Below are 21,662 nucleotides of genomic sequence, written 5' to 3'. Positions count from 1 at the left end.
AGCTTGCAAGGCCAGAGCTCTGCTTTGTCGTTATGGCCAACAAGGCTCTAGGTGATCACTGTCCTTTCAGACAAGCTTGTTTAAATGATGGCTGTAACCTATGGGAAGCATGGGCAAAGCAGCCTCTTTGTCTTCTCTTTTCCAGTCTGATGGAGTAGAAGCAAAGTTTCAAGTTAGAGCTGACAGAACCCACATAGACCCAGACCTAGAGACATCACTTTTGCCATCATGTAAAATAGGCTTGGGAAGGTTGTGGAAGATGAGTGCAGGGTTGTGAGTGATAATATTGAGGAAAGAAAGCCTCCTGCAATGACCCACAACTGGGCTACATATGTTCCTGTGCCATACAGAGAGAGTGGTGTTTGTGGAGGTTCCCAGAAGGGACTAGAGCTTTACATGTGGCCTGAAATAAAGGATGACCTCCAGATCTTCAAAAGCTTTTGAGAGACAGGTATATGAAGCTTGACTTTTGTGTGTGTGTTGCATTGGCATGCACCAAAGATATGTTTCATCATTGTGTTGGTCCCTATCTATATAACTGTGCACACAGCACTGCCAGTTTACATATCTGTGGATCAGAGAAATAGGCTTGCTTAAATTCTAGGCTATTTAAAGATGCAGCATCTGTTTCACAATTACCATTGGTGGTGTGGTTCATAAAGACATGAAAGGCACTCAAAGACAGGTTTGCTATCTGCTGTGTGGTCATTCATAGTGTAGGAACAATTTCACCAATGAAAGTCTCAGTACGTCCAACATAGAAATGAAGGACATATTTGAAATCCAGCTCACACCTTGTGCCCTGCTGGTCTAGTGAATATACGGTGGTTTTTTTTTTTTTTTGCTTTTTTTTTTTTTTTTCAGTTACTAAGGAAACAGTTGTCAGTAATGGAAGAGGAAGCTTGGCCTGAAAGGATGGGCCCTGGGGGGTTGGGGGACTTTGTATAGAAGAACCCATCAGATAGAGTCTAGCAGAGATAGCAACACGCTCCATGATTGATTCATTCCCCAGCATGAAAGCATTAGAGTCCATTTGATGGAGTCGATATGCGAGGATGCCATAGAGCCTATCCACCAGCCCCTCTCTTTATTCCCTGCTACCTATTAGAGTTCTCAGCTCTGCATAGCTGGATTGGCTCAGTTCTAACTTCTCTGCTGGGTGCATGACAAGGTAGGGAATGCACAAACTAAATTCCAGATCACAGCCTTCTCTGGAGAGGTGGCTGAGCAGTTAAGAACACTACTGTATTTGCAGATGATCCAATTTCAGTTTCAAATATCCATGTTGGGCAGTTCACAACCACATATAACTCCACCTCTAGAGAGAGCCAACATCTTTAGCCTCTTTGGGCATCTGAGCTCACAAGTACATACTCATACCAAAACATAAATTTACATATTTAAAATAATAAAAGTAAATCTTATGAAAGTCTTCAAAGTCACTGTCTCTCATCCCACACATGCATTTTATAAAGATTTTGAGAATGTTTCTAGGAATAATACCAAAGAATTAGGTTGTTTCATAGCTATGACTAGACCTAAGTAGAAAGATTCTTACACCATAAGGAAAATAGTGAAAGCCTAGAATGGGATTCTAAATGCTGCCAGGAAGTATACACAGGAAAATGGAGGGTTCAGACACTGAATATGTCAGGAAGAATAAACTCAATTGACACTGAGATTCCATCTCACACCAGTCAGAATGATAGTCATTCAGAAAATGACAGATGCTGGTGAGGAGACAGGCAAAAGGGAACTTTTACGTATTGCTGGTGAGAATATAACTTACTCCAATTACTATGGAAAGAAATATGGATATTTTGTCAAAAATTAGAAATAGATCTATCACATAACCCCAGTCTGCACTCCTAGGTATTTACTCAAAGAAAACCAAGTCAACATGTCACAGAGACACCTGGCTATCAGTTTCTATTGTAGCACTATTCACAGAAGCTAAGTTATGGAACCAACTTTGTAGTGTGTATGTGTGTGTGTGTGTGTGTGTGTGTGTGTGTGTGTGTGTGTGTGCATGTGTGTGTGTTACTGCAATTTCATTTATGCATAAAAAACAAAATTATGTAATTTTCAGAAAAATAGATCCACCATTAAATTATCGTATTATCCTAATTAAGTCTCAGCAGGATAAAATTGTGTTTTCTTTCATTTGTTTATCTTTGATTTTATATAAAGTTATGTATGTATATAAGACATGAAAGTGAAAGTCATAGTGAAACTATTTAGAGTGAAATGGCTATTGAGAGGGATTAAGAGGAGTAGAAAAGATGTATAGGAGAGATTATGTCTAAAGCACTTTATACACCTGCATGAAAATGTCTTCATGAAGCTCCATACTATGTAAAATGAATACACTCCAATAATACCCTACAGATTCCTTAGAACATTTATTCCCTTTCTATTTTCTCCTGTTAAGTGTTTAAATTAATATGATTGAATCTCAACAATTTTCAAAATAATTTTAAATTTAATTTCATTCATGAACTTGAAACTTCCCATTATATGAAATATGAGTTCAGATGTGCTACTGTTTTCAAACTAGATGCACTGTTTGAGTGGCAATGAGCTATTTTTACTTTATTAGAAAACAACAAGGAAAATGCTCTAAGAAAATATATTTAAGTTGTGATAACTCACCATGTGAAGGTATCCAGTGTCTCAGAATACAGAGGTCACTCAAATTTTTGCAAAATACTGTCTTCTGGACCTGATATGCCTGTTACATACATGAGCTCATAACACCTGTGTGAAAGTAATTTATTTGCACAAGATCTGTACAAGATGAAAACAGTTAAAATTCCAGCATGGATGTGTGAGAAGCACTTGAGGCTCTATGCTAGCTGAGGAGCTGATGGCAGTTGGTGGTTACTGGGGGAGGAAGTCAACCATCTTTGGAGAGGTGGTCACTGGTAGATAGCTCATGTCCCAGTGATTTATCCATATCCTTGTACATATAGGCTCTACTGACTTAACTCAATGGATTTTATTAGAACAAAATAAAATAAAAAAAGAGAGAGAGATCATGAAATTGGGAAGGGGGATATATTGGGAGTATCTACAGGAAAATGAAGGAGAAGAGTTAGGAGTTAGTCTGACCAAGATACATTGTATATAAGTATGAAAATTTAAAATAATATTTTAAATAAATTTGAGAAATAAGCACAAGGTGAACAACAGAGAAAACCTTACATGCACACAGGTATATTATTGGCTAAGCAACCATGAGTGTATTCATATCACAGAATGTATTTTAAACAAGTGACATCACAGTGATAGTCATGATGTAGTATTGAAACAGAGAAAGTCAATTATTTCCTTAAAATTATTTCCTGGACTTGGAATTCTGAAGACTTTTTGATTTATATACCCAGCCAGTCCTTTGTGGATGTACTTACATGTATTTCCATTGGTGATGAGATCAAATGGTTCCTGGTTTCAGCTCTTTACCAGTTGGGTGTGATGAGAAAACACTAGTCTTTAGTTTTTAAAGGTTTCAAATTTCAAGCCTTCAACTTCATAATCAAAGTCGGAGGGTTTTTATCTTTGGACTAAGATTTTTTCCTTTAAGTGTTATGACCAATTACTTCTGCTTTTGCATCATCATAGAACATACCCTGACCATGTAGATCCTTTGCACTGTGCAAGCTCTTTCCTGTTTTGTGTGTTCATCTCTTGTTTTGTCTGTCATGCTTTGCACCAATTCCATCATGTTCAATGATGAGTGTACCTCTGGGATATCATGGGTTTGACTTAAGACCATTGCAATACGGCCATCATTAAAATGAGTGATAAGTGAGTCACACAAAAAGTTCAGTGTCCCATGAATGTATATGCCTTAATTAAAATGTTTGATTGCTAAGGGTTCTAATCATTAGCTGACCTGTTGGATAAATGATCCAAGTAGGCTTGCTGATACACGGTTGTTGCCACCCTTTAATTTATATACAAGCAAACAAGCTCATGGTCTGCAGAGTGCAGTGGAGAACAATATGATAAAATGAAGCATGCCTATTTTAAAGTGTGTAACAGGATTTTCCTTTCTGTGAATGAAAACTCATTATTTTTTAGGCTGTTTATCAAAGCAATTCTGGGATGAGGATTTTTGCCATGTGCTCTTCTGAAGTCGAATTAGTTTGTCAGCACTTAAAAACCATCTATTGGCATTTTGATTTCCTGTGTTTTTGTAGAGCAACATGAGGAGAATTGATGTTGTATGGTTCTGCTTTGCTTTCCCAGAATTCACTGTAGTTATCCATTTGTTTAAATTTTCCTTGTTAGCTCTTGGTAAAGTGCAAGAATGCATCACATAACTCTTGGATGGTTGTTACTAAGTCCATTCTCAGATATTTTATAGATAGAATGTTTTTGTGAATGGACTTTTTATTACACTTAGTAATTTATTTTGGTGTTTCAGAGAAAAAATTGATTTTCATGTATTTAATTTGTAACCTTGTCTACTTACTTACTTCTTTATGTGTGTCTAATGCATTCTGTGCTCTATTTGCTTATTTTGACTTATATTAGTATATGACCAGTCTTCAAACAATGATAATGGGATTCCTTCCTTCCTAATATGTGCAGCTCATTTTTCTTATTGGATTTTCTGAAACTTTTCAAATAATGGTAAATAACAGTGATGAGAGCAGGATATAATTTTGGCCATAGCTTCAATAAGGGCAATGTTACAGCTCTTGGTTTTATATAACATTTGCTTTATCATTGATAACAATGAAGTATTGGTGAAATTATTAAGGCCATTCCATGTAGTTAAAAGGAGATTTATTTAATGGCGTAACTTACAAATTAAGGGATAGGTAGGTCGCGGGGTCTGGGGAAGGTGTATCACAGTCCAGCGGTGTTCTCTGGAGCTCTGCTTGGCCCATCTCCACCGTTCAAGGTCCCGGACCAGAGAGAGCGCTGGCCTATCTAGATCTCGGGTCTCCAGGTGCCTCCCTTGGCCCCGCCTTGTAGGCGTGACAGTTGCCGAAGTCTCAATGGGGGTTGGAACTTCCAGATCAAAACTGGAATGGCTACCCACTACATTGAAGACTGTTCTAATGTGCATGGGCTAAGTTACACACACAGATACACCTCCATACAACCCATTCCCTACAGAGAGAAACAGAGAAATGGAGAGAAAATATTATTTTGGAAGCTCAATAAGCTATAAATCACTTTATTTCCATTCTACATAGAAGGAAACGAAGGCATTAGAATGTCAAATGACTTCCTTCAAACCATACAGATAGACATGGTAGCATTGGGAGTGAAGCTCTCTGGGTGCAGGTACTACTTCAAAGTGTCATGCACAGTGCTCTCCGGAGGCTCACATGCTGCTAATTTCATCAGGAATGCATGCACCTGCCATGAGTTTCTTCTTTCTTCTCTGTCTTTTAATTCCTTGTTGTGTGAAATATATTTTAGTGGCATTCCCAATGATACTACTATCCCATTAAAAAGATACTATCTAGGTCACATTACATAAATTTCGAATATTATAGTTCTAAACAGGATTTCTTTAATTTGGGATCTAAATGTTTATATATGCCTGCTTCTATATTCTATCTACTATCTATCTATCTATCTATCTATCTATCTATCTATCTATCTATCTATCTATCTGTCTGTCTATCTATCTATCATCATCATCTATCATCTATCTATCTAACATCTATCATTTCTCATTAAGCATCTATTTTATTTCTGCATTATGATAATCGTTTGTTTTCAGCATCAGTCAAATAACAAATTCCTCTGAAGTGAAACTATCACTACTGGAGGAAAGATGGAGGCTCATAAGATTCAAGAAGCTCAGAGAGTTAGAAGATTCACAAGGCCTGTACAAGAGGCTGGATAAGCAGTGATGACTGCTGAGGAGAAGTGACAAGCTGCTCCAGAAGGATTGCTTGCAAGTTGGGTGGGGAGATTAAGGGATGCAGCTTTATGGTTTGTCACCAATGCTCAGATGGGCTTTCCAGTGTCACAGGTATCTGAACATCACCAATGCTCATTTCAGTAATGCCAATCAATTCATTGTTTCACCAAGCTATACCTGGATGGAGCTATGTCAATGGAGTGGGCAGATACTGGGTAATTTCTCCCTCATAAAATAGCATGTATGAACATTTTGAAAGAAATGGTAATTTTTGACCTCTGTGAAAATTAGTACATCTTGCTTTATTGGCTTTAGTATTTGGTAAGGTGAACAGTCTTGGGTTGCTTAATGTGATTACTCTTATCCATCCCAATATGTTTCATCCCATGCCCTCTTGTTAACTGTATCTCATATATTTAGCAAGGGCCCTTGATCTTAGTTTTGGTTATTATTTGGAAAAGAGGCAGATTCTCACTTCTTTATCTCATTTCTTTTCCTCTTGCTGACTTCTGTTAGGGTAAAAGCCTGTCTGAATAGAAACATAGCCAAGAACCCGAGGCTGGAGATGATGTGGACAATAGAGGAGAACCTACTGCTGGCTTTCTGCTAAATTGATGTGATATCCAACTGCCTTCTACACATTTATCCTTATACCCACAGAGTAGCACAGCTCTCCTCAACACCAAAGGAGCAACTTTCTGTAGTGGATGGAGGTTATTTCAGAGAACAACTAGTCAAAGTGCAGAAAATAAGCAATGATGTTTAAGTATCTAATCTCTCATGAGGCATCTATAACACAACCCCTACACCCAAGGCTCATGGAACATTATGGAAGCGAGGGCTCACAACTACTAGTTGAGGAAATATAGGCAGTAAATGGCTGCAAAGGGAGTGGGAATCAGATTTCCTCAGGGATGAACTACACACACACACACACACACACACACACACACACACACACACACGCACATGCACACGCACACACACACACAAACACACACGTGTGTGTCTGTCTGTGTACATGTATATGCATGGATAGTAGATATCATATATAATGGTAATAGAAGAAGAGGACCCAGATTTTAGTAGGGAAGGAAGTGTGAAACATAGGAGTTGTGAGGAAGAGGGGGCAGATATGATAAAAATGTACTATACTTAAGAATGAAATTTTTTAAAAAAGAAAAAAATTAGTTAGGATAACATCATTTTTCCTTCATCTGTACTAAATAATTACTCATCATTTTAACCATCTTTCCCTTAAAATATTGGATAAAGTCATGAGGTTGTTTTCTCTAGAGTGAATTTTTATACCTACACCAGTCTGTTAAGCTGTGTCTGCTTTTAACTTAGTAATTCCATGTTCCATCTCCATATTGCATTATTTCCTAACTTCTATTATACCCTTTCCATTCTTCTCATTTATTCTCGGTTCTATATGCTCTTGTTTCTCTGAGAACATAAGCAGGAAATTTTATAGCTACTTACTTTGATAGCAAATCTATTTCAATAAAAAACATTTGTTCTGCATCTTGAAAGTATTTGTTTTTATTTTAGTTGCACTATTTCTTACTAAAATACTATCTTCCCTATGTGTATATTTATAGGGGTGTTCAATGATGCCCAGTTTTTATAAAATGAGAATTTTCTAGAGATCTTCAGAGGCCAACACCAATTTCTGTCTTGGGCTTTGTGGTAAAAGTTGAAGACCATTCATGGTTTGGGGATTGACTAGAGACTAGGAACCATCATGTGAAGCCAGGACTACAAGCTAACAACATTCATCAATGAAAAGTAAAACTATAACATGTGAAGGGATAAAGTAGGGATATTCAATGGGCTTGGGGGTAGAGAAGCCAAGCCTTTATTTGTATTACTAGTCAGAACCCTCCTTCAATTAAGTTTAGATTCAAAATTCACAGTAGAGCACGTAAAGGACATTACTTAAAAATGTGATCTATAGTAACATTTTATGGCTCATGTCCCTAAGTATGTAAGGCAGAAAGACACAATTTCTAACTCGAGAAGAAAGCATTGAAATAAACTTACAAAAGATATTTTGAAAGTTCAAAAGATAAGAACTTAGAATTTCAATGATAATAAAACAACTGAGCAAAAATCCTACTTTAGCACTATTTAAAAGAAAAAGGGAACTAATAAATAATGCCCAGTGTGATTGCATATGATAAGGTAAATCAAAATAAAGTAAGAGTTTTAGAAACAATTTTTTAGAAACAATTTTTAATGTTTTAAAACAAGAAGATTCAATACAGTCAGCGCATTAGCAAGAAAATTCAATATGGCTGGAGAGAGAATCGTTGAAATGGAATATTTTTATCAAAATGTATCCAGAATTTATCATAATAAAGGAGAAATGGAAAATTTGTTATTAAAGTTAAGTCATATGAAGTGCAGAGTAAAACAAATAACATAAACTTACTAGTCACTTAAAAAAATTCTTGTCAGAGAACAGTCAGGGAGACAATGTTCAAAAGTATAATCGGTGTTATTTTTCTAGAATTTTTGAAAGACTAGTTATAATGTCAATGAATTCCAAATGAAAGAAATGAAAATCTAAATTTTCTTAAGAATGGTAAGGATTAACAGATCTCCCAAAAATCAGAAGAAACTTTACCTTTCATCTATTGATGGAATACAGCATTTTAAATAACCTTTTTATGTAACAGAGTTCTCTTGAAATTTTGGTATCCAAACATATTCAAGATATAACTGTAAAACCTCTCTCTTCTAAATATCTAGGTTTTACTGGAAAATGATAGCAATAAAGTCTGGCAGGGTTTGGAGTCCAGGAAGCTGGGTAACCACTTCTCTTCATTGTTAACTCTTCAGTATATTTTGCATAATTTGTATGTAGTTTTATTTTATCATTAAACCATGAGCATTTTCCATATTGCTAAGTGGTTGTTATAATTATCATTTTAATGGCTCCATTGCATTCCATCAGATTTATTCCATTATAGTTTCCTTAGTCATTCCTTCTTTATTAGACATTTAGGTTTTATTTCCTTCAAATTTTGATTATTACATATAACATTGGCATAATTTACATTTTTATGCATATAGCTTCATTTTCCTTTTCAATCAGTTCATTAAGAATAGTTCCCTGAAGTGACATTATCATGTCAAATGTTATTGAGTAATTTCCCTAAAGGTATGAATCAATTTACATTCCAACAGACATTTTGATATCTAGCAGCCTTTGGCATAAAGGGAGGTCAGAAATGTTGCAAACTTACATATATATGCAATAATTTGCTGGGTGTAAATGGCAGTTCTATTTAAAATAATGAAGCTGCACATTTCCCCACATATGTTTATTTTAGTATTTTTTTTGGTATTTTATTCTAGCCTTTATGCTATTTAAACCTATGTTTCTTGAACTCTCTTTTGATCTTACTCATATTTAACAAATATTGTTTGGGAGGCAGTGATTATTACCATGTAAGACATTTGATTGTTACGGCAGTGAGGTGTATTTACTGCTAGCATGAATAGTCACTCGCATATTTTAGCAACATTATTATGAAAATGTCAAGGTAGAACACACAGTTGTCTCATCCACCTTGACTGTCATGGCTCTTATTCTCCTTTTTTGCAGAGGTTGAACAAGCTAAAAGTTTCTATTGCAGACTGTTAAAAATCTGGGAGTGGCTCTATGACATAGTTCTGCTGAGTGAAATGTAAGCAAGAACATTTTGGTGATTTCTCCCCCATTATTTTCTTTTCTTCCCCTTTGAATGATGGATGCAGTAGATGAAATTACAGCAGTCATTTTTCAATCATAAGAAAATCGAAAGGAAGACAGATGATACATCCACGATTTTAAAGTGTTGAAATAATGCCATGAATCTTCTACCATGCCCTACATTTATGTAATATGCAAAGGAAAATTTTACTTGCTTAAGGGAATATAGCCAGACTTTGTTATTGTCTCTGGGGTGGTCAATGAACTATTAGGGAGAAAAGTTGGTTTTCTATTTTATTGGCTCTCAATTTTGACTGATGTAACTACAGCTTTATTTATATACTCACTACTGTGAGGCCACCAAGTAACCAATTTAGAGGTTGTGCATGATAACTCACACATCATACCCAGAGAGATGTGGTTCTTCTTGAGCGAAAATATGCAAATTTTAATGTTCATGAGTTGTGAAAGTGGGAGAAAATTATTTGAAGGCACTCATGAATTCTCCACCGAGAGAAATCAAGGTCCACACAAGTGCAGTGTGTGCCTAAGTGACAGTCTGCAAAGGTCTCTCCACATTCACTCAGGAAGGGGCCTTGCATGTTCATTTATTAGGCATTGACAGTGTACCATGGATGGGTGTGTGTTCAAGTCAGAAAGAGATGCTACTCAGTCTTTCCCCTTACAAGTTTATTTCCACACGAGGACTTGAATGTGAGAAAGAGATCATTTATATAAGCAAATATTGTTAATACTGTGTAGGAGTGGAAATAAAAAGAAAGTGGGAAAGAAAAATCAATAGGAGAGGGCAAAATGAAACTGTAGTCTCGCCCAAGTCTTCTCAGCCAATAAAGTGATATGAGTTCCTTTAGGAGTTTTCTGAACTAGTGTTTTTATGATGCCAAGAGCTGCCTGGAATAAGTGGGGCTACACTGGAGATAGAAGCTATTTTCACATTATAAATGCTATCACTGTGCTGCTATCAATGCACTGGTGTGAAGCAGTGGCCCCTGGACCATCAATACTGCACATGCTAGTAGATGGGTTTCTACAGTGCTTATCCAGATATATGCCTAGCTAGAGGCTGGGATGTGTATGGAGCTCTCCCAGGTCCAGAAGGCTGGAGTTTTCCTCTTTTTTTTTCTTCTATTAGACTTTTCTAGGCCACAGATATGAGGCAGATCACTGGATGGATGTGACCTTCATGTCCTTTTCTCTGACCCGGTCAGGTCATTCTCCAAGGAAGAAGAAAGTCTACACAAGACTGGGCAAAAAGTCAGACTTAGAACTTCAGCACACAGAAAGGGACTCTGGGGTTTTTCTCTCTTTTTAAAAAGTAGTCTTTTTTTTTCTTCCTGTGGACTTGAGGAGGAAATAAAAGCGATTTGTTCAACATCTGTCTTTCCCTTGTACTGTAGCTGTTTACAGAGGAACTTGTTTCCTTCAACTCTGATGTAATGTCTCCTTTCTTTAGGAAACAGGTGTCAAAACAAGCAGAAAATCCAATTTTCAAGCAGCTCAAATCAACTTGAGACTCTCTACTCACAGGGGGATGCTTTACCTCGGAAAACTCCTATGAGGCTTGAGGCTTCCCAGTTTCTAGATTTGTTTGGTTTCCTTGGGATATTTATAAGCTATTCTTAACAATCAGTCCTGTCCTATCTCTGTCCTCTAGAACATAGTAGCACTGTTATTTGTATGGAAAATCCTAAACTTTAATTTTAACTGACATAATAATTGTACCTATTTTGGAGAACTGTGCTGTGTTCAAATAATCTCTAATGATTAAGCAGTATGTACATGTGTATAATGTCTAATGATTAAGCAAAGTAATTATCATATCCATCACATCAAACATGCGTCATTTTTTCTTGTGCTGTTGAGATTTAAAATAATTTTTTAATTGTTTTGAAATATATAATAAACTGTTTACTATTTTATAATTGTATGTTGTAATTATAATGTTCTATATTACAATACATTGAGTAAAACCAGTTATTTTGTACAATTAGTATATCCTAGTAAAATATTTGATATGATAATATGCATTTTATTAAAATAATCAATTACTGATTTTTTTATTTAGATGATATATGTAGGTCCCAGGGCTATTTTGAATTTCCATCACATGAAACCTCTTTTCTAGGAAAAGAGAATAAGAATCTGAAATAATTTCTATTTATGTTGCAGGGACTCTGGAACACTTATCATCAGATACAAAGTGACAGAATTTATAATACTGTAGATGTCTAGAGGGGAGGATGATGATCCCATTTTACGGATGAGGGAGTCCATGCTAGTAAAGTTCCAGAACCCCACATGATACCATCAGAAAATAGTGAAACCATGATTTAAATCCAATTCTGATTTGAATTTTGAAGAACACACTTTCTCCCTTGCTGTGTACCAGTCTGTGTTGTATATAGAATTTCACATGCAGTGGTGGAGGCAGAATTCCCCCGCTGGTCTCTGTTACATACTGGCTGTAGAACCTCGGATAAGTTCCTTGTTTTTTGTGTGTGTCTGATCTCCTTCTGTGCAGATTAGATAAAATAATTACTTTGTAGGACTTGGTGAGGAAATACCAACATCATTCTGTGAGTCTGTGAAATGTTCAGACCACTTACTGGCATTAAGTAGATGCGCAAAAGGTTTTGTTTCAATTGCTGTAAACTGCTCCACTCTCTACCACCCTCCCTTTCTCCTTCATAGAGAGGATTTGTGAGAGAGTTTCACTATGTCATACAGGCTAGTCTGGAACTCATAATCCTCCTGAGTCAGACCCCCAAGTGATGGAAAGCAAGCATATCTCATCACACCTGGTCACTGTGCTCATCTCTACTTCATGAACTATACCTTAGAGTGCTAGGCTTGACTTTACTTGTTGCATTACTTTGGCACAGATAAAAAGATAATTTCAGGGAAATATGGTTCATTTTGCAGTTCCAGTATTAATATGTAAAGGATGTTTCCCCTTCTTTACCATTATTTGATAAAATTAGGGTCAAATGATGTATCTCTTAACAAGATTATTTAATAATAAATCTTTGTCTCCACAGTAAATTCCTCTTCAAAATACAGATGGACACTTTGTGGATATCACTGCAATGGCAGTAGGAAGAGTAATTGGTCCTGTGCCACCCATGCCCTTAATCATCCTCTCAAGCTTGCTATTCTGTCCAGAAACACAGAATGTTCATGCAACACAGGTTGAGAAAAGTCAGCTTTGGAAAGTGACTGACAAACACTATTACTTCTCAGTTTCTATGACAGACATGTGTCTAGAGTCCCTCTTCCTAATCTGAAAATGTCACTACTCAATTCCCACAGAGTAGTCACTGTTGATTGCTTTGTTTAACTGACAGGGTCTACAGTTTGGTACCAGTGAACTGGAGGAAATGGGAGCCATGTTCTGCTTGGGCCTCTTCATCTTGGAGCTGAAATCTGCAAGCTGTAGCCAGGAGCTCTTGGCTCGAGCTACAACTCTGCTGAACGCAGATGTTCTGGACCACTACCTCCAGCGGTAAGATGCTTGCAGGGGAATCAGAGATGTCTCAGGTATATTCAGTACAAGTGTCCCGGTGAAGCGGAACAATGGGTCCTTGACAGACAGAAAATAAGGATGAACTACCAAGCAAAGGTAGGTTCAACTGTACTGTGAGGAAAGCCAGACTTGGAGCTTCACAGATACTGAAAATGTGGAAGTTGCCACATGTACACACATGTGTAGATATAAAACTTTACATATTTATAAATATATAATTATTATGTATTGCTTATGATAATGTAGCTGAAGCTTGGTGCCACAGACTTATACATGTACAGACTCTTTTCTTCTCAAATTACATTCTTATATGTGTAACATTATTGAGCTGTTGCTCAATATAAAAATGGGGAAGTGTCTTATTGACAATATATAGACAAGTGTCTCTTAAACCGTATGATACTGGGATATAATATGATTTGTCATTGGTCAGGAGAAACTAACTCTCATGGTGGGGAATGGCTAGATATCTGAGAACTGAGCATCAGCAGTGAGTCAAGGAATGGAGAACCATTATCCAAATGAGCTTTTTGATGCACTTTCCTGGAGGAAAATACTTTAGTCCTGACCAGAATAAATTCAGTTACAAGAAGGGAAAAATAATGATATGCAAAAGAAGAGAGGACCAGGAGGCACCAGAAGTTCCGAAGAGGCTAAGTCATAGCCTGTACTTTGAGCAATGGGACTGATGGGGGATTTACTGTATGCTGGTAGATGAGGAAACATATAACCATGCCCTTTGCCTCCAAAAGCAAAGGCAAAAGTATTAATATAGGGAAGCCTCTTATTTCCAGCTAAATTTCATTAGTTTTCTGCATCTTACTATTAAATTGCTGTTTCACTGTGGCTTCTTACCAAATGGCCAGTCAGGCCTAAAAAGATCTAGTAGTGTGCATTAATACAACTTTGGAAGGCCTCCATTTCTCTAGGACTTAATTATCTAACACAGTAATTAACTTGTTCATCACAGAGTAATATAAATCTCAGATGACAGAGACTTAAGCAAATCCAGACCCTGAACCCCTGGAAATACTGCCACCCTTTACTTTTGTTTGGGCATTACAATCACTTCCATCTGCCCCTGATTCCTTCAGTATGCCTCAGTACCCAAAGGTTTGACCTGTTTGACATTGTCTCAGAGTTTTCAGATTCCCCCTTCTGACAACAAGGGTATCCACCTCCCTCCACTTGTATTTCCACTCATCTTCTCACCCTTTCCTTTGCTGAGCAATATTAAGTGGGGATGTGGATGAATTATCTTCCTTACCTTTCTCTCCCCTTCGTCCTAAGCTGCTCATTGAGGGAAGATTGAGCAGAACTGGCATTGCTTGATTTCCCCGAATTGATTGTGCCCGTCTGTTTGATCCAATGCAGTAAGGATTAGTTGCCTGTAAACGAGAACGAGAAGAAATCTATCAAAGAAATGTCTTTTCTAATTCAAGTCTAAAGAGTTCAGTGTCAGGCTTCAAATACAATGGCTGCTATGTGGGTTGTCATAAGAATGTAGCTGTCACACACACCTCATACCACTGACCATCAGTCTTCAGCTGCCACCAGTCCAAGGATGCTGAAGCTAGACAGTGCCCTTTGATCTCTGCCTCTTCTTAGACTATCTCAGCAACTTAAGGGCAGGATGCCCAAACAAAGGATGTGATTAACATGCTTGTTTGGAATATATTTGAATTAAACTTGTTAGGTGTGTTTGGTAGATAACCATAGAGAAATTGTTTCATACAGTTTTATTTGTCATCAAAATATCTGTTACATTGTGAAGCCATTTATCAAAACGGACTTTGGTCCCTGCTCAAAGAGCATCATGACTACATGGCTTGAGGAAAATCAGCCTGAAAGTTTCTTAACTCCAAAATATCCCAGCAAACAAATCTGTACTCACTAAAGTAGGACCAAAGGGAAACTAATGAAATAAAATCTGTTGGTGTGAAGTCAGTGATAGACTGTTTGAATTATACTTGATTAGTTTTTATCTGGTGAATAGAGTTAAATGAAGAAAAATCATAATCATATTTGATAAGATATTTAATTAAATATTACTAAAACAACACACACAAACTGAGTTCATTTTATGTTGACCAACTACTACTGGGCATGGGTCCTGCCCTGGAATGTGGTTCAAATATCAAGTAACACTCCCTTGGAGAAACTGATTTTTTCTTTATCAATTGCAAATGTCATCTCCAATAGGTGTGGGGTTTTGTGTCCACTTCAATTTCTTAGTGCTGGGATTTTGTCTGGTTTGAAAAAAATACAAAAAAAAAAAGAAAGAAAGAATGAAAGAAAGAAAGAAAGAATGAAAGAAAGAAAGAAATATGAGTATCAACAGACCAAATCCTAGGAATTTACCCAGCACCAAGATTTTATGCAAATGCCAAGCATACAATTAATGCTTGTCAACAGTTCTCCATATGTTTTGTTTTTATTTATAAAGTATTTTAAAACATCTTGTAAATGTATGAGTGTGTGGTATACATGCATGTGCATGTAAGTATGCACATCCCATAAATGTATGCAGAGACCAGAGGAGTACATTTAGTGTCCATTGAGATAGGGTCTCTGAATCCACTTGTCTGGCAACCAGAATGCTCCAGGACCCTCCCATCTCTGTCCTCCACTGTTTTAACATTTTAGGCCATGCCTGTCTTTTTACATGGGCACTGGGGATTTGAACTCAAGTACAAGTGCAAGCACAGCAAATGCTCTTAGCCACTAAGCCATATCCCTAACCTCTCTTAGTATATTTTAAAGAGATCTGTGCCAAACTTCCCACAATCTGTCTCTTCTTCGGATACACAAGTGTTTCCACTACCCTTTACAAAGATCTTATTGTCATATTCCAAGAATGGAAAAAGGAAAGCATGCTCTTTTCCAAATGTTTGCCTCAAAGACATGCAAGGATATGGCATTTGAGCCTCCAGCTTTCTCAAGTACATTAACCCCTGGGGACTGACCTGCCGGGAAGAGAATGTGTGGCTGTACACATGGACACCGTGTTTTCTGACAATAGGTTTCATGCCTCATTTACCATAAAAACAATTAGAGTGCCATCAGATCCACAGAGCAGCTTGCTGTCTTTCGGTAAAGGAAAGGTAGAAACTGAAATAAAATGCATGCGCTCTTTGCTTTCTGTTGTCTTTTATGTCCTCCTTCCTCCCAGTTGCTCACTTTAAAAATGTCTGCTGACTCCTTAAAAGCATCTTTTGCTCTTCCTTCCTTCTCTCTTTCTTTCTCCTCCCTCTCAATCTTCTCCTGGAAATAGCCGTGCACAGGGCAGGGAGGGATGCTGAGCCTCTCCCTCAGGAAGTGTCGTTCATCCCCAGTGACAGGTCTTTTGCAAAGTCATTTAACAGTTTTGCCGAGTCAGCTGCTGTGCATCTGGATTTGTGTCCCTCCACTGCCTCTTGATCTTCTCAGCTGAGAGGCCCTATCTCCATGTGTCCCTCCATTAATAACAGAGCCACGCTCTGCGCCTCAGCAGTTGCTCGGTAACTCGTAGCTTCTCCAAACCACAGATGGCCTCTTTGGTCTGAATCTGCTTAGCACTTACACGGACCAAATTTGCTTAGTTCTTTCTTTAGTTTGATGGGACAACACTAAAACCCAAGATCTTACGCAGACTGTAGAAAGAAAAATACCCCTTGTGTGTTTGTGTTTTTGTGTGAGGGTGGGTAGGTGGGTGTACTTCTTACAGACCAGATATCATTCATCTGAAATGTCATCATACTATTTTGAAATAGCATCTCTCATTGGCTGCAACTTACCGCACAAGCTAGGCTCACCAGTCTAAGCAGGCTCTTCCTGTCTCCATCCACTCCTCCCCCTCTCCCAACACACACAATTGGAGAATTATAAGCATGTACTACCATGTCTACATTTTATGTGAATTTTGGGAACTGAAGTCAGGCTCTCTTGCTTGCAAGGCAAGCTTTTTTCCACCTGAGCCATCTCCTTAGCCCTAGGAAAAAATTAATAAATAAGGAGCAATTGATTTTTATTTTTGAACTATAGTTTTATTGTATAGAGAGATGGCTCAGCACTTAAAAGCATTGCTCTTGCAGAGGACCCAGGATCATTTCCCAGAACTTACATGGTGGCTCACAATGGCCTGTAATCTAGTTCCAAGGATTTGAAGCCTCTTCTAGGTTTTGTGGGCCCTTGCATGCATGTGGCACACACACACACACACACACACACACACACACACACACACACACACACACAGAGTAATTTTTTTAAAATGAAGGAAAGTATGATGTGGTGATATTGTGTTCCACAAAATATTGTGCACCCTAATAAACTTATCTGGGGTCAGAGAACAGAACAGCCACTAGATATAGAAGCCAGAAAATGGTGGCACACACGCTTTTAATCCTATCACTTGGGAGGCAGAGATCCATCCGAATCTCTCTGAGTTTAAAGCCACATGGTAACTCACAACTTTAATCCCAGGAAGTGATGGCAGAAAGCAGAAAAGTATATAAGGCATGAGGACCAGGAACTAGAGTGGTTAAACTTTCAGGCTTTCGAGAAGCAGTTCAGCTGAGATCCGTTTGGATAAGGACACAGAGGTTTCCAGTCTGAGGAAACAGGATCAGCTGAGAAATTGGCGAGGTGAGGAAGCTGTGGCCTGTTCTGCTTCTCTGCTCTTCCAGCTTTAACCCAATACCTTGCTCCAGGTTTGTTTTTATTAATAAGAACTTTTAAGATTCTTGCTACAATATGGTTTTTATTCTATGAATCAAAATACAGAATTTGGAAAACATAAAAAGCACCCCACCCCTGCCTTTAGTCAAGATAACCTTTGTCAAAATTCACAGTGAATATATTAAAAGACCGTATAATTTCTTCCACATTTCCTACCATTATATACTCTTCATCTTTCAGGCTTGGTGGTGCTGACATGTAACCCCAGCTACTTGGGAAGCTGAGAGAGGATAATAGAAAGTTCAAACCTACCTGGATTATAAAGAAAGTTAACAGCAAGCCTGAGCAACTTAATGAGGCACTGTCTCAAACTAATATGTAAATAAGAGGACTATGGATGTACCTAAGTAGTCAAGTCAATGCACAAGACCATAGGCTCAATGCTCTATAAATAAGTATATACTGTAGCCTACCTTTACATCACTGATTAGTAATAATAGTATCACTTGGTTATGATGTGCTCACATGTACGCACCTAGTACATTTTTGGGTTTATACCCTGTTCCATCAGACTTCAGGCTTGTAGCACTACATTGTACACATCTGATGTCAAAAGTATAGCTCATTACTATTGGCTTAGGAAAGTGAATCACGTCTTCCTCTACTTATCTCCACTGATGAATTCTCTACTGAGTTTTTAACTACAAAGCTTGACTCCCTGGGATTTTAGCTTGAATTATATTAAAATAGTAGCTGTATTTGATCTACTGACTACTGATGTCATCATCAGATCTGATACCTCATGTCCACTCATCTCAGTCTTCGATGGTCTTCACCAAATATGTTGTGGTTTTTCTGATTCCTCTTCCTATGATTCTTTAATAAAGCATTATAAGCTTTAACTTTCATCTTTAGAAATTTATTATCGCTCAGACAGCTGTCATTTCCTGTTATTATTTTAGTTATATAGGAAAATTCTGCATTAGTGTGGATCTATTTACAGGTTCACTCAATTCAATAATTAGACTTAAAGTTGTTTTATGAAATATTTTTTCTGATAGACAATAGTACCATTTATAAATTTTGATAGTTTCCTTTATTTCTTTTTCATTGCTCTTTATTCTTTGTCTTTTTAAAAACATCTGGGAGATTTTCTTTTTATTTATAAAAGTTATTTTTAGTGTATGTATGATGTGTGTTTTTGTTGAGTATGTGGAGGGGTGCATACGTGGAGGTCAGAGGACAACTTTGGGGAGTTTCAAGTTTTTTTCCTTCTAGCGGATGAGGCAAGGTCTCTCTTGATTCTTCTATGCTATGTAGTCCAGGCTAGCTCACCCATGAGATCTCATCTCAGGCATTTCCCTTGTCTCTGATTCCCATCTCCTACCCTGCTGTGGTAGCTCAGGGGATTACAGATCAAAACTACTGTATCTGGCATTTTGCCAATTCCAAGGACCAAACTGAGGCCATCAAGCTTTCATGGCCAATGCTTTTAGCCATTCTGAACCATCTTGCTGGCACATGCTTTTGCCTCGCAGTATTGAGATAGAGTCTGTGTAGTCCAGACTGACTTTGAAATGTACTGTGTGGCTGGCCTTGAATGCCTGATCTTTTTCAAGTACTGGAATTATAGATGCCCATCACCATACCCAGTCTTTCTTTTTCTTATTGTATGATCTTTAGATTCTTTCATAGACTTTTTTTTTAATTCAAGGAGATTTTTACTAAGGACTAAAAGAAAAATGCCGAAGTGAGCAAGAAGAAAACAAATTATGTCCTCTGAGTTAGGTTAACACAGAGGTCAGCCAAATGTCAGACAAGCAGCTGCACAATAAGGAAGAGAGCTTTAAAGAAAGAGTAAAGCACATTGTGCTTGGGAAAGTTGCCTGGGACAAAGATAGGAAGAAGGAGAGGAAAAGTTACTATTTTGTGAGTCAGGGCTTAGATAAGCTGGTAGACCCAACAGAGCCTCAGGGTGGCCAGCATTTTTCAAGTCAGTGTTTAAGTTTGAGAATTCTGTAACCTCATCAATACAATGACTTAGAGATGAAGATGATGCTAAGTTTTGAAGAACTGACAAAAACAGAATGTGGAGATGTGACTACTAATTATAGTGTAGTTGTCTAGTCCATTCAAGGCCCTGGTCAATGGCTATTGGTGTGATATTCATGTCCAGTGTCTTCTTTATTCATTTTGCTCTTTCATAGCTCATTTCCTTAAAACATCATAGTTGTATGATTACTCAAAAATGTATCTAGAGAAGTGATTGTTTCTTCTAATTAGGAGAGTAATTATGTTAGTAGATTTTCTGCTTTTTTTTTTTAACCCATTCTTAAATTTCTAAGGAAGAGATATTTGGTTACACTTTGAAATATTATTTTTAAAGAGAAATGGAAGTTATTTGCTCTTAATTGGGGAAGTTTTGCCTCTGTTTGTAGTGATGTTAAGTCTGTGATTAGTTTGCATTATCCTGGAAAAACATTCTTCACTGTTTTTCCATTTCTTTTTCAACAGTTTCTGTCTATCAGTTGTTCAATCACCAGAGCCCTATCAAGCCCTGTAAGTTCTTAGTAACCAAGAGCTTGGAGTTCATCAAACTCCTTTTACAGTGTAGAGAACACAGGGGAGCTGAACGCAGGTTCTTTTGCTTTCCTTTGATTGTGGCATGAACAAATACAGTTGGGGTGACTACACTGGACCTCAAGGAGAGAGGAAAGGGAGATGCCAGTGAGGACTCACAGGTAGAAAGATGTCATATGTGGACCCAAACAAGACAGCAGGAATTTGGGAAAATGGTTCCCTGGAAAGTACCATGAAATCATTCACAGAATGAAGTATCTACTAAATCTATGAGTTTCACATTGTCACTGTTTCCATCATTTCCAAATTATCCAAATCATGTGGCAATTCTGTTGAGACCTCTCTTTAATTGAATTCTGGCACAGTGATTCCTATGGTGTGTAACATCTCAGAATATTCTTAGCTTTATTCTGTAGTTGCAAGCCAAGAAATGCTACACGGACAGAAGCATTTCAGTGGAACTTGGCCTAGGAATCTTTGGTGATTATGAGGATGACAAGAATAGGTCGGTTAGGAACAGGTGCCAGTCTTAGACTGAGAAATCAAGGACACCATCAAAAATCCTTCTTATATCAGCAGTTACAGAAAAATGTTTTTATACAATTTTATGTTGATTATTCTATAATAAATAAATTGAAATAATGAAAACTGAATGTTAGTGTGTCTATGAGGAAAGAGGTTTAATATCACACAGCTATCTGCAAATTGGTTTACTTTCCTCTGGAGAGTAATTTAGCAATTTGCAAGAAGGTCTATAAAAACCTCTCACTTGATACGACATATCTAGCTTACAGAATATCTCCCAAGAAAATAAACACAACTGGAAACAATATTTTATGAGGTAGATATTTATAGAAAGGATGCCGTATCACCACATAATTTTAAATACCCCAAATTCCTAGGGGTAGAAAAAGAAAAAAATGGGAGAAATGTTATTGATAAACTTTCTAGGAAACTATAAAACCACAAAAATTATGAGCATTTCAATGTATAGATCAAGCATTACTATCATCTAGATGCTTAAGCATTTTGTAAGTATCAACCTCAAGTCTATAAATGACCCTTTATGGCAGATAATATTTCTAGCATTTGTTTGTGCTTTTTGTTTACTTACTTGTTTAGTGTACATGTGGGATGTGGTGTGTGTGTGTGTGTGTGTGTGTGTGTGTGTGTGTGTGTGTGTGTGTATGTATTGATGTGTGTTGGATCACCTGTACTTTTGCAGTGGGGAGTCAGTGGATGGGCATGCATGTGTGTGCAGAGAGTCCTAGGTTGACATCAACAGT

The 21,662-nt window shown here is 37.4% G+C and overlaps 1 protein-coding gene across 1 annotated transcript in view; it reads left to right on the top strand.

Annotated features, from left to right (window-relative positions):
- The window catches only part of Agbl1 (AGBL carboxypeptidase 1), a 773,688-nt gene that overhangs the window by 522,817 nt on the left and 229,209 nt on the right, over positions 1-21,662 (top strand). The window contains exon 22 of the mRNA XM_052760219.1: positions 12,959-13,116. Coding sequence (XP_052616179.1) covers positions 12,959-13,116 — 158 coding nt within the window. The remainder of the gene's footprint in view (positions 1-12,958; positions 13,117-21,662) is intronic.

This window comes from Peromyscus californicus, unplaced genomic scaffold, assembly GCF_007827085.1.
Source record: "Peromyscus californicus insignis strain IS unplaced genomic scaffold, ASM782708v3 Scaffold_4__1_contigs__length_199733344, whole genome shotgun sequence".
Taxonomy (NCBI): domain Eukaryota; kingdom Metazoa; phylum Chordata; class Mammalia; order Rodentia; family Cricetidae; genus Peromyscus; species Peromyscus californicus.
The sequence above is the reverse complement of the archived record's forward strand: the minus strand, read 5'-3'. Positions and strand labels throughout refer to the sequence as shown.